Here is an 11267-nt window from a genome sequence, read left to right on the forward strand (position 1 = left end):
TCGCAAGTAATTTTATTTTTGCATTTAAATGTACAGAAAGCATCTTGCAGCATCTTGAATTCAGTATGAACTTTTTTCCCAACTCACCAAACTCAGGATTTGGATGTTTAAACATTTCGGGGTTTCACAGGTCATTGAACATCATGAACAGTCAACTATGTAAGAAATAAAAATGAGGGGTAAAGGGGTAAAACACATTTTTCTTGTCTGAAAACTAGTATCAAAACACTAGACTGTTAGATTTTATTATACATTGTAATATATTACACAAAGGGTTTATTTTATTCACAAAACAAGGAAGTTAAAACGCTTCAGTTGGGGTTACATGTTTCTGTTGTCAACGGTGATTTCATTTTGATATAATACAAATAGTGAAGCATTGATTTGACTGAATATAATCGAAAATTTGAGACAAAAAGCAAAATGCTATGTACAATACACCATCAATATTATTTCAGGTACAAGGTGTGTATGTGAAAATAAAATGGTGCTTTCATTTCACTTTGTAAAGTATCATTATTTTAAATGTATTTAAGGTCAATCTACATATTTTAGGTATTAGGAAAAATCTTTATGTACAGTTAAAATCGGCACAGCTGCCACCTTTCAATCAGCAAAGCATCTAAGACATTAAACAAATATGAGTTGAGTTTTTTTTTAAAGAAAACAGTGGAAAATAAATTACATACACAAATATTTTTACCCTGTGGAACACATCAAAATGACCCTGTTTTGAGTTTTCTCCAAACTGGATGTGCAGCCAGACGGAAAAAGAAAAAGCACCAGGATAAATGTATCTTCACCTTTGAAGGATGACAGCATAAAAGCAGTAAAGAGTGTTGTCGGAAATGATGGTGCACACGTCTGCAGTCTTAAAGCTTCTCCAGCCACGTACATACAGCTATGCTCCAGATCATCTAAGAGCATGGTGTCGTGTTGTCAGGCACCACTAGTTGTACTAGTGTGCTTTTCTCACGCCTCTGCAGGTGTCTGGTTCCTGTCTGGTTGTGTTTTCCTGCAATGAAAATGGTGAAATCAGAACAACTAGCAGCGCCATCTGGTTAGGCTCTGCCCGCTATATTTGAATGCTTGTCATAGCAGTGACAGCACATACTCATGTTTGGTGAGAGGTGCTCTATCACAGGTGACCTCATTCAGGTCCTTGGTGCTGGTCTGAACTGCAGTGTGCTGCAAGGAGCCTCTGGGTGTGGTCAGCCCGTTCAGCTTCACTTCTCTGTGGCAGACAAACACAAAAGTGATTGTAACAGCTATAACTTCTCTATTAAACAATTCACCCAGTCACGAGTACTTACCCATTGGTGGTCGCAGCTCCTTCTTCCAGCATTTTAAGGCCCGGAACCTTTTTTCCGAAGATTTTCACAGCGATGGTCATGAGGAGACCACAGTGGTTAGTGTAGCAGCATGTAGCGTCAACCACCAGGAACACCACCAAGAAGATCACCAGGACAACACCCACAATGCTGCCCTTGGTCATGCTCTGGCTGGCTGTGGGACAAGGAGACGATTGAAATCCTGATGGGTTACAGTGTACTATAAATGCACTGATTTTGTAATTATGCCTTTTAAAATTAATAACCATGTTTCAGTGCTCTATTCTGGTCACAACACTGCATCATACCAATGAAAGAATAAATTACATCCTTCAATCAAAAGCAAGTTTTTAGAAAAATAGTTTTATTATTTATACATTTTATTTACAATGACTGTGCAACATGAGGTAAAAAAAAAACATTTCCAAGATAATATTTGAAAAAGAAAAGGTCATTGACTTAAGAGAAAAACTTGTGACTTCATTTTTTTTGCAAGGAAGGACAAGTGCAGCTACATGGGTGACTAGCACAGCTTCACTGCCAGAAGTTCTGAAGTGATTTTCATTCAGCAAATGTACTTTGAAATGTCATTTGTACAACAACCAATGGCCTTTTTTGGGTGTTCAAAACAATGAAAAGAAACATTTGGATCAAGGGCATGAAAGAATATCTATTTTTCTTCTCTCTATTTGTGATAAGTGTTGATATAATGCAAATGATGCCACAAATTAATAGGTACTGAACATAAAAACATGTTAATTTATTTGACATTAGTGAAACAACCACTTGGTCTTACAAGTATCTTGTATTTGTATCAGTGGCACAGCCTTTGAATACTGAATACTACATACAACAAAGGTCTAACCGCCAACTGTAAAGCATGTCCTAACGTCTATGACAAATTGGATCAACATAAACTGACTTTTGCTTACCGGGCTGCTGAGCGATGGTGAAGTTAAGCGTGGCCGGAATAGAGGAACCGTTGGAATTGACGGCCGTGACCTCCAGTTGATATTCCGAGCCAAAAGTCAGGTCTTTCAGAACGATAGCGTCTAAATTTGATGGTAATTGATTCTCTTTCCACTCAGCTCCCTCTTTATCCTGTTTAAAACACCATCAGAAGAAACAAAGGAGGAAAGAAGAGGAGAGAGAGGAGGTGAGATGAGTATGAGACTATGGGACATTTGCCTTTTTTGAAAATATCCCAGCATGTACTTCAAAGTGAAAACAATTTGATGATGAACTTGCATGACTATTTATCAACTCCCTTACTTTTGTGTAGCGCATGTTGTAGTGGAGAAGAGGACTCTGACCGGCGTCATTCGGCTTTAAAGGGACGGCGAAAGAGTTGCCTGTGACTTTCATCGCATCGAGGGACAAAGCAGGAGCATCCGGTTCACCTAGACACGATAAAGAGTGTTACTTCAGTGACACAAAAAAATGCACGACACTAAGAGGCAGATCTTAAATTCCCAAATTACCTTCTAGAGGCATTAATGTGGTCATGTGGAAGGCAAGAAGATCAGACCCAAGTAAATGAAAGATAAAGACAAACATAATAAGACATATTTCAATATACGTGAATGTGCAAGTCTCAAGTGTCAGAAACTTACGTATGCCTTTGGTGCGAACCGTTTTGATGTCAGAAAATTCCCCGAGTCCTGCTGCATTCATGCCAGCTAACCTCACATCGTAAGCAGCGTAGGGCTTCAGTGAGGCGATGGTGAAGCTCTCTGGAGGTCAATAAACACATATTGTTGTCAGATTCAGCTCAGTTCAAGTGAATATCAATTCATTATTACGTTGGGTATCATGTTATGTTAGCAGCAATGAAAACAGGTCAAGCATTGAGGTCAATATTGTTCACGTCTAAGGATTGTGAAGTTTTAAAAATGTTTGTATAAAAGTTTACTTTAAGATGAAATATTTCCTTTGAGCTTAGTACATTAATATTATCTCAGCCATATCCTTTTCCTAAGACTCACTTGACACTGGCTCGTTAATCTCCATCCAAGGCTCGGCCTCACTCTGCCTCCATTGAAGCACAAAGCTTGTGACTGGAGTCCCGCCGTTGTTGGGCTGTTCCCTGATGGTGATGAAGACTGATGTTGATTCAGTTGTGATGGAGCGGTACAGCGGTGCACCAGGCTGTGCTGGGGGGCAATAGAATTCAAAGTTCTGATGAGCTTTGAAAGATGAGAGGACATTACTATCTGCATGCTTCATCTTACTGTGGATCGCAACGTCTCTTGATGCATTTCCAGCCGTGCTGACAGCCATGCAGGAATATAACCCACCATCAGAGGGCGCCACTTCATCGATCTCTAAAACACTGTCAATGACCCGGACTCGCCCAGATGTGGAGACCTGAGGGAGACAAACGTCCGGTCACAAACCAGTTCTGTCAGAAATGATGTCTGTTTCTGATTAAGGTACTTTTTTCGATTGAAACTTTTTGTCTGGATGTGTGCATTTACCAGAAACATTTTAATTTCTCTGTCCAGAACAAGTGTCTCAAGTCGTAGTTGGTTGACAAGTGCAGTAAAGTTTCAACAGGACATGAGTTTGGGCTCTATCACATCATGACTGTTGGTGACTGGCAAGGAGTGTTTAATTTCAGAAGTCAGAGAAGATTTCTCTTGTACAAATCCGTCTTTTGGGTGAGTGGTAACTTTAATGTAATCGCTGTGTAATTGAGAAATGGGTTAGATCAGGATAAAAAAGGACTTACAAGCGTGCGTCCGTTGGACTTGCTGAGCCAGTGAAGCGTAGGCTCTGGATATCCAGAGGCGTTGCAGGACACAGACACTTGCTGACCCAGGGGAACAGTCAGCTGGTATGTTGACAAGGACACCTGAGGAGTCTCTGTGAGACAAACAAGTAGGTCAGCTCTGGAGCTACAAAGGGCGAGAGGAAGTTGGAACCAGAACCAACCCCAGACATGGAGCATGAAGGTAGCGCTGTTCTCCCCGATCTTGTTGGTGGCGGTGCAGACGTACTCCCCAAGATCGGCTCGGACCACAGACTTGATGGTCAGCTGACTGCGATCTGAGTTGAAATGATGATGTGCCCAGTCAAAAGGCACCGGCCTGAAAGAGAAAAACGTATTCTTGTGGTGTGCGAATGATTAAAATTAGAAGCACAGTGAGCGAGTTATCTGGATTTTCCTTTTCCCTACAGAGGGCCACCCTCCCGCATACACAGAGGATTGCACGCTACATTAGGGATAATTACAGTCTCATCTAAATAACAACATGGAAATGACCTAATTTTTCATTGTAAACTGTCCTGCTCCACTTTTTGTGAATCATTACAAAGGCCCCATTAAAATGCTCAGCTACTTTCTGTAATGTCAACATTCACAAGGCAAAACAGTGATATCCTTTTATGCGGATTGCAGTGAAAATGTAGAGGTGTTTTTACATGTTCCAGGTAATGTTGGGTTTGGGGAGACCGTCCACTAAGCAGCGCAGGGAAACATTGGTTTCTGGTCCAGCGATCACTTTCTTGACCTCTTCTCGCAGATGTGCAGTGGGTGGAGCTGTGGAGAAACCAGGTTTTCGATAAATGTATATAGTGTTTTTTTCCGTTCAAATGGTTGTCTTTGAGAGATAGTTACCATTGACAACAACAGAGATAGGCAGTTGCTGACTGATGGGCCTTCCTTTGATCTGGGCGACGCACAGATACGTCCCAGCATCTTCCCGCTTGACTTTTTCTATCAGGAGTGTGTTATCTGGCATCCGGCGCACACGCTTCCTCTCTGGAATCAAGAAGGGAGGAGAACCACCGTGCGTGTAGGAGACACAGACACACTGTTGTCGTAAGAAAAAAAGTCATCTCTAGCATTTAAGATTTCTAGCTTTTAGTGATGTTCTGTGGAAAAGCAATGACAGAATGCTAAGTGTATGGATGAGAGTATTTTGGGTGATGAATTAACAATGTTGAAAGGAAATGGTAAAATTCACATAGTTATTTTAATTCTATAATTATTATTATTATTTCATTGTTTTCATTTCATGGAAATAATCAAAGCAAACTTTAAACTAAACACGTTGTATGAGCAATCTGCTTTTATTTAAAAATAATTTAATTTGAGCATCAAGTTTTACCGTCATTCACACACAGATGGCTTCACTGAAAAATTCTACGTAACTTCATCGCTCATAGCCAGAAAACATTCCCCGTGTAATGAACTCACTCAGACAACAGGTGGCAGTAGCGTAAACCGCAACAGCCAAGGATGAACGTGAAACCCATCAAAACGTTAGTGTGGTCTTCTCGTTGTTTTGTTCACAAACGAGCCAACACAGCACAATATTAAGCTCGAATTTAACAAGTAATTAAGAACCACATTTCCCAAAAATGCTATAACTGCGAGTCTAGATTTTAAATAATCTGCATTTAGGATAGGAACTATAATAAACCTGTAATGACAAAGATAATGACAAATAACACGCTGAAGTGTCTCAAGCTTTTGGATGGTCCTACCCGCTGTCTGACTGGAGAAGATCCCTTGTATTATGTTTTTAATCTTATCTATTCATCAGGGATGAGACTTTCCCCCAATAGTTTCTATCAATGCAAAATAAACCTTCATCCGCAGGGAACATTTTTCATTGCACCAATTCCAAGGGCGCCACATTATGCCGCACAATGTGATGTCATAACCCTAACATGACTCATGAGGGAGACTAAATAAGCTGGTGCTGCTGGACTTGAAATTTGAATTTAAAAATAGAAACACAAAAATGCCGTCTTGGGCGCTGTGTACAGTGAAAGGTTCTGTCATCACTGGAGCACTTCTTCTTATTCTTTTTGCATCCAATATCAATACAATGAATCACAGTCGTTATTATTAATAACAACCTACCACTGCTATTAATATTCATGAAACACTCCATACTGAGCAATACTCTTTGGTTCATTGGCTACGATGACTTGAATGCCTGAGGCCAGTGTTCTCACCATTCAAAGGGATTTCCTCTTTATCCTTATACCAGGAGACTTCCACCGCGGGCTGACCAGAGACCAGACATGGCACCACACCATTGGTTCCTTCCAGGAACTCATGGTAGACGGCGGTGCTGCCGAACGATGGACCCTCTGCCCAAATGTAAGAGGCTGTTCATTACCCAAATCAAACTGTTGATAATAATGCCTGCTTACCATATACAAACAGTTGCATCTGGACTTCATCCTTGTGGCCGCTCTCATACTCACACAGGCAGGTGTACCGGCCCGTGTCCTGCATGGTTGCTTTCGTGATGATCAGTTTAGAAGACGTTTCGTCTAACTTAAACACCAGCTCCTCGTCTACGTCTTCTCCATCCTTTTGCCATGTTATTACACCCTCTCCATTGGCTGAGAAGCAGGTGTCGATTAAAAAAAAGTCAGGATGAAGGGTGGGCAAACAAGCCATTTTGCTGAAACTGCTCACCTTTGCACATACGCAGTACCTCATCCCCCAGGTGGACATCTTGTGTTTTGGGAATAATATCCATCTTAGCATCTACAGAATGAAAATATAACATTCTAGGATCATTTTAAACTCCAACTTCACTCAGCTAAAATGATGTTTTTTTACAATGCCTATCGCGTGATCATAAACCATTAAACACAGCTTGAAAGTTCAAACTTACCTGAGCTTCTCAGCAGCATCAGGCCCATTGCCAGGATCAATGGTGACCTCATCATTCTACACTGCTGCTTCAAATTGTTATGGAAGAGCAAATTTAATTTCAAACACTGCTTAATGAAAATCGGTGGAAGGCAATGTGACCTCACTGGCCCCTTCTGAGTGTGTGCCTGACAGAGAAGCTGTGTCAGAGGTTATATAGGGGCACCAGAGGAAGCCAGAGGTGGGTGTGTACGGGGGACAGGAGCACATGGGGCGCTTTAACTGCCAGTTCTTAACTGCTTCTCAGACAAATGATGATCTGTTTTTGTTATTTTAAAAAATCTGTAATATTTTTTAATATGTATGTAGACATATTGAATGGACACATATATAAATAACATAAATTTAGCTAACTAAACCAACTGAATTGCCACAACCAAGAACTGATTTAAACAAAACAAAGTCACACGCCATGTATAGTAGAATTTTATTTTATTTTTTCATTCCAGTGAGCGAAATTGTGCCACATTATTAGCAATATATAATGTGAAAGTGTAATTATTTGTGAACACACAATGTAACTGTTTTTACATATGTGGATACCATCCCAATAACTTGTGTCACCTAGTTATCCTGACTCTCATTCATCAAGTTAGGAAGGCCTCCCACATAAAGGTTTGTCAAGGTGAAAAAATATGTTTTAAACATGCCAGTCCTCTGTATCACTCTTGCAACTTGTAGACAATGATTTTCACACTTGCTATGTCTCCAACTTCGCGATTTTGTCACTAAATCTGGCAACTTTCCAATCTCTCCTGGCAACTTTTCTTGTGAAAAGTGTGTAGCGACAAATCTAGCATTTTTTTTTTGCTCTGTTTGCTCTGAATATTTATTTTTTGTTTCACTTCCCAGTTGAGCGTTTCTCAACTTTCAGTACTTTCAAGATCATGTTTCTTTCTACACTGTTTTCAATGACAGTTCGTTGCTACTTATAAGTTAACAGGTGCCCAAGACGTCAGGCTACTATTCCTGGTGATGAGCAGAAGAGGCTTTGTGAAACAGTGCCCTCATTCTCAGTGCTCAGGAGGTGGCGCTCTTGGTTTGTAAATAGAGTGAGGTTTCTTTGAAATGGTTGTTCAAATCCAAAGATTTATGAGCAAAGAGTGCCATCTAGTGGGCTCTGAAGATGAGGACACTGTATCATGAAGCTTCGTATTCCCAAGGACATCGCATTCTTTGGTTTGAAAAGTGGTTTGAAATTTGATAATCATAATAAAGGACATTCAAACAGTCAGATGGATTTGCCAAATAAACTATTGCAGATAGCAAGTCAGATTTTCAGGTTTTAAATAACCTTTGAAGATCATACGCGCGTTTATCTCTTAGAGCCTACTGCCATGGTCCTGTGGGTCCAACAACTTTCATTGGCCCGCAGCCAGTCGGCCGCTCCCATCTCCCAACCAGTGGCCCGCTGGTGTTGGCGAGCCACCATCTGAAAAGCAAATTACAGAGCAGTGAATCCCAGGAGCCATCTGTTACATGGCTATCAGGAGGTGCTATTATGGCTCTTTAGAGTGGAGTGTGCTCATAATAAGTGTGGGCATGCCATGAACAAGGGTGGGCGCAGACCACGCTATCACCGGCCTGTCTGCCCTTACCTTTACTTGATCTCTTAAGGAACTTAAAAAAAAGTTTAGACTGAGGCGAGCGGGATCCCTTATAACAGAGGTGGGCTGTTAAACTTCCACAAGGGACACATTATAAACTGTGACTGTTGTGAGGGGCCACCATGCCAAAAGAAAGGCAGCGAGGACTAAAAAACTAAGAAAAAAAGTCTTAAGTAAACGAGAACAGAATGAACCATTAAAGATTCAATGGAAACACGGATATTAAGAAGTGCAAATATGGCGTGAAACCTATAAAGATATTCCATTTAATATGCAGTTTAATTTGAATGTAAATAATAATGAAACTATAGCACAAATATCTATGAAATATTAAAAGGAAATTACTTTCAAAATATATATATGGATTTTTAGAAACAAAAAATACTCACCAAAAAGAAATTTTACTCCTGAACATGTTATAATTACTGTTGAAATAGTAATGCAAAGAAAGAAACAAGAGTCAAAAAAAGAGTCACAAAAATGACTACTTATCAGTTGTATAGTTTCAGTCTGACCTCATGAGGGCCATAATAACACAGGCAAAGGGACGTATATGGCCCGTGGGCCGCAATTTTCCAAGGTCTGCCTTATAACCAAGTGGCAGTCAATAACAATGCAGTTCATCGAAAATCTGTTTATCATTGTAAGCGAGCAGCCAGAATATCAGCAGGATGGATGCCTGCAAACCGTTTACATTCCGTACACGATGACTTCTATTTTCAGCCCCACTGACAATAAGCAGTGTAACTTGTGTATCCAAATATTAGTTCGATATTTCATGACTCTGTGTATGCGTAAAAATACACAACCTGCGTCTATATACGAGCACAGCTGCTCCTACGGCACAGACACACCATAACAATGACAGGACTGCTGAAGACGTGAGGGCGAGACGACAGGAAGAGGATGGAGCGACAGGGACAGACTCTCGTGCCTGGACAAGACACACCCCGAGCGTGTGACCACAGAGTGACGCGCTTGTGTCCTCAAGCAAGATAAGATGGATGAAGTCCCAGTGCGCCGCATCAAACGTTGCTGCTGATAATCCGAGGGAGACGTCCTCTCTTCACCTTAAAAAAAATCACGTTAAAACACATGAAGACCCAACACCCATGCTGTACTGAACTGTAAAGAACTTCAGTTTGTCACTTTTGAGAACAGATCTGTCGTCCTTTTAAAATGGGAGAATCACTTTGGTCAAGAATTAGTTATCACAGTTACATTGACGTAACACATTATATAATATGAAATATCTGACGAGCAGTTCACCAATACGACTTTGAACCTTCATCTACGAGTCATCTGACATCTGACGCTGAATCCAGCAGTGTCAAATCTCACTTTTTGTCTTTCTTCTTTTTCTATGGTTACACTTTTGGTATCAATAAATTAAATTTATATCAGTCCAGGGATGTATAAATGATGCATCGACTTGCACAGGTAAATTTTTCTTGACTGCACTGTAATGACAGCTATGAACCTAAATCGCATGACAGCATCGACCAGCACGACCAGACATACATCCCAGGCCAAGTTCATTCTCAAGACTATTCTCTTTGTCGATATAAATGTTTCTTTTGTAGCATAGCATAGCAGCATTGTGTAATTATTCAGTTATTATTATATCAGGACTTTAATATCCCCATCATCAGGGCAACATTTATATAGGGGCTAGGGGAAAAAAATCGATCCTCATATTTGTCACATCTTTTAAAAAAATATTTCTGCCCAGAGTAATTTTTTTCACATATTATTGCAGCAGCGAGATGCTGAAGTGCTCTGTATATTTATAAATGGAGAATAATACTCATTATGTGTACACAAAAAGAACCACGGTCACCATTTTCACCAAATGTCTGTGGGAAACTATGATGTGCATTTTTATTATTATTTATTTTCAAATAAATGAATGACAACCGCGATATAAATTGAATTGCAATACAAACCAGAATTGTGATCGGTAAAATATCAAATCGAGCCAATTGCTTATGGAGCCCTAATTTACATATACAATATTGTTAAATTTCATTTAAACTTCTGGCTCTTGTGACATAGGCTGTTACAATAGCTTCAATTATTGCAGTGCATTGTGAGGTTTGTAGTATCCAAGGTGGAAAGACAGTGTGGGATAGATGAGTTTTCGGGCCTAGCTCATAGTAGTATGCGTTTTGTTCTACAAATCTGGTACGTGTATGTGTGCCTACTTGTGTCAGTGCTGAACTGATTAGAATTTAAATAACAATTCATTCTTTATCAACATTCACTCATTCATTGAAAAGCTGCTAGAAGCTCTGCTCAAACTCCCAACAGTTTATATATGGGTGGCGTGAGCACAAGGCTGTGGTGTGCAGCAGTGGCGGCGGCATCATCCGTGAAACCCGACCAGCATCCATTTTGGAATCCAAACAAAATGAATACTTCCGCTCTGCCTCGCTGGCTGTATTGTTCCTGTGCTAAATTAACAGAAACGCATCTGCTTGCTATATTTATTCATCTTATACACAGAGAGTGCAGTAGGAGCGACGCCCTGAGGTCATCTAAACTTCTGTTTACGTCGGCCATTGTCGTTGTATAAACAGCCAACAACCAAACACTGCCGCCAGTGCACCACAGCTGCGGTCCATCACCGCTCCAGAGCTGCTCCTGCCG

The 11267-nt window shown here is 40.5% G+C and overlaps 1 protein-coding gene across 1 annotated transcript; it reads right to left on the minus strand.

Moving 5' to 3' along the window:
- Positions 1 to 6: 6 nt before the first annotated feature.
- ncam3 (neural cell adhesion molecule 3) lies at positions 7 to 7126 on the minus strand. Its single transcript, XM_053881254.1, has 16 exons — positions 6974 to 7126; positions 6772 to 6843; positions 6501 to 6695; positions 6300 to 6437; positions 4951 to 5094; positions 4755 to 4872; positions 4266 to 4420; positions 4063 to 4196; positions 3563 to 3698; positions 3317 to 3484; positions 2945 to 3064; positions 2604 to 2731; positions 2264 to 2432; positions 1314 to 1506; positions 1115 to 1234; positions 7 to 1015 (listed from the first exon to the last, which is right to left on the minus strand). Exons 1-16 carry the CDS (start codon positions 7026 to 7028, stop codon positions 973 to 975), a joined length of 2088 nt encoding a protein of 695 aa, XP_053737229.1. The 5' UTR covers positions 7029 to 7126; the 3' UTR covers positions 7 to 972.
- Positions 7127 to 11267: the final 4141 nt, after the last annotated feature.

The sequence above is a fragment of the Synchiropus splendidus genome, chromosome 12 (genome assembly GCF_027744825.2).
Source record: "Synchiropus splendidus isolate RoL2022-P1 chromosome 12, RoL_Sspl_1.0, whole genome shotgun sequence".
Taxonomy (NCBI): domain Eukaryota; kingdom Metazoa; phylum Chordata; class Actinopteri; order Syngnathiformes; family Callionymidae; genus Synchiropus; species Synchiropus splendidus.

Coding starts and splice junctions, on each gene's coding strand:
- ncam3 (XM_053881254.1), bottom strand. CDS start 7,028: ATGATGAGGTCACCATTGATCCTGGCAATGGGCCTGATGCTGCTGAGA. Junction 3,065..3,316: donor GATTAACGAGCCAGTGTCAA/GTGAGTCTTAGG, acceptor ATTGACCTCCAG/AGAGCTTCACCATCGCCTCA. Junction 1,235..1,313: donor GGAGCTGCGACCACCAATGG/GTAAGTACTCGT, acceptor TGTCTGCCACAG/AGAAGTGAAGCTGAACGGGC.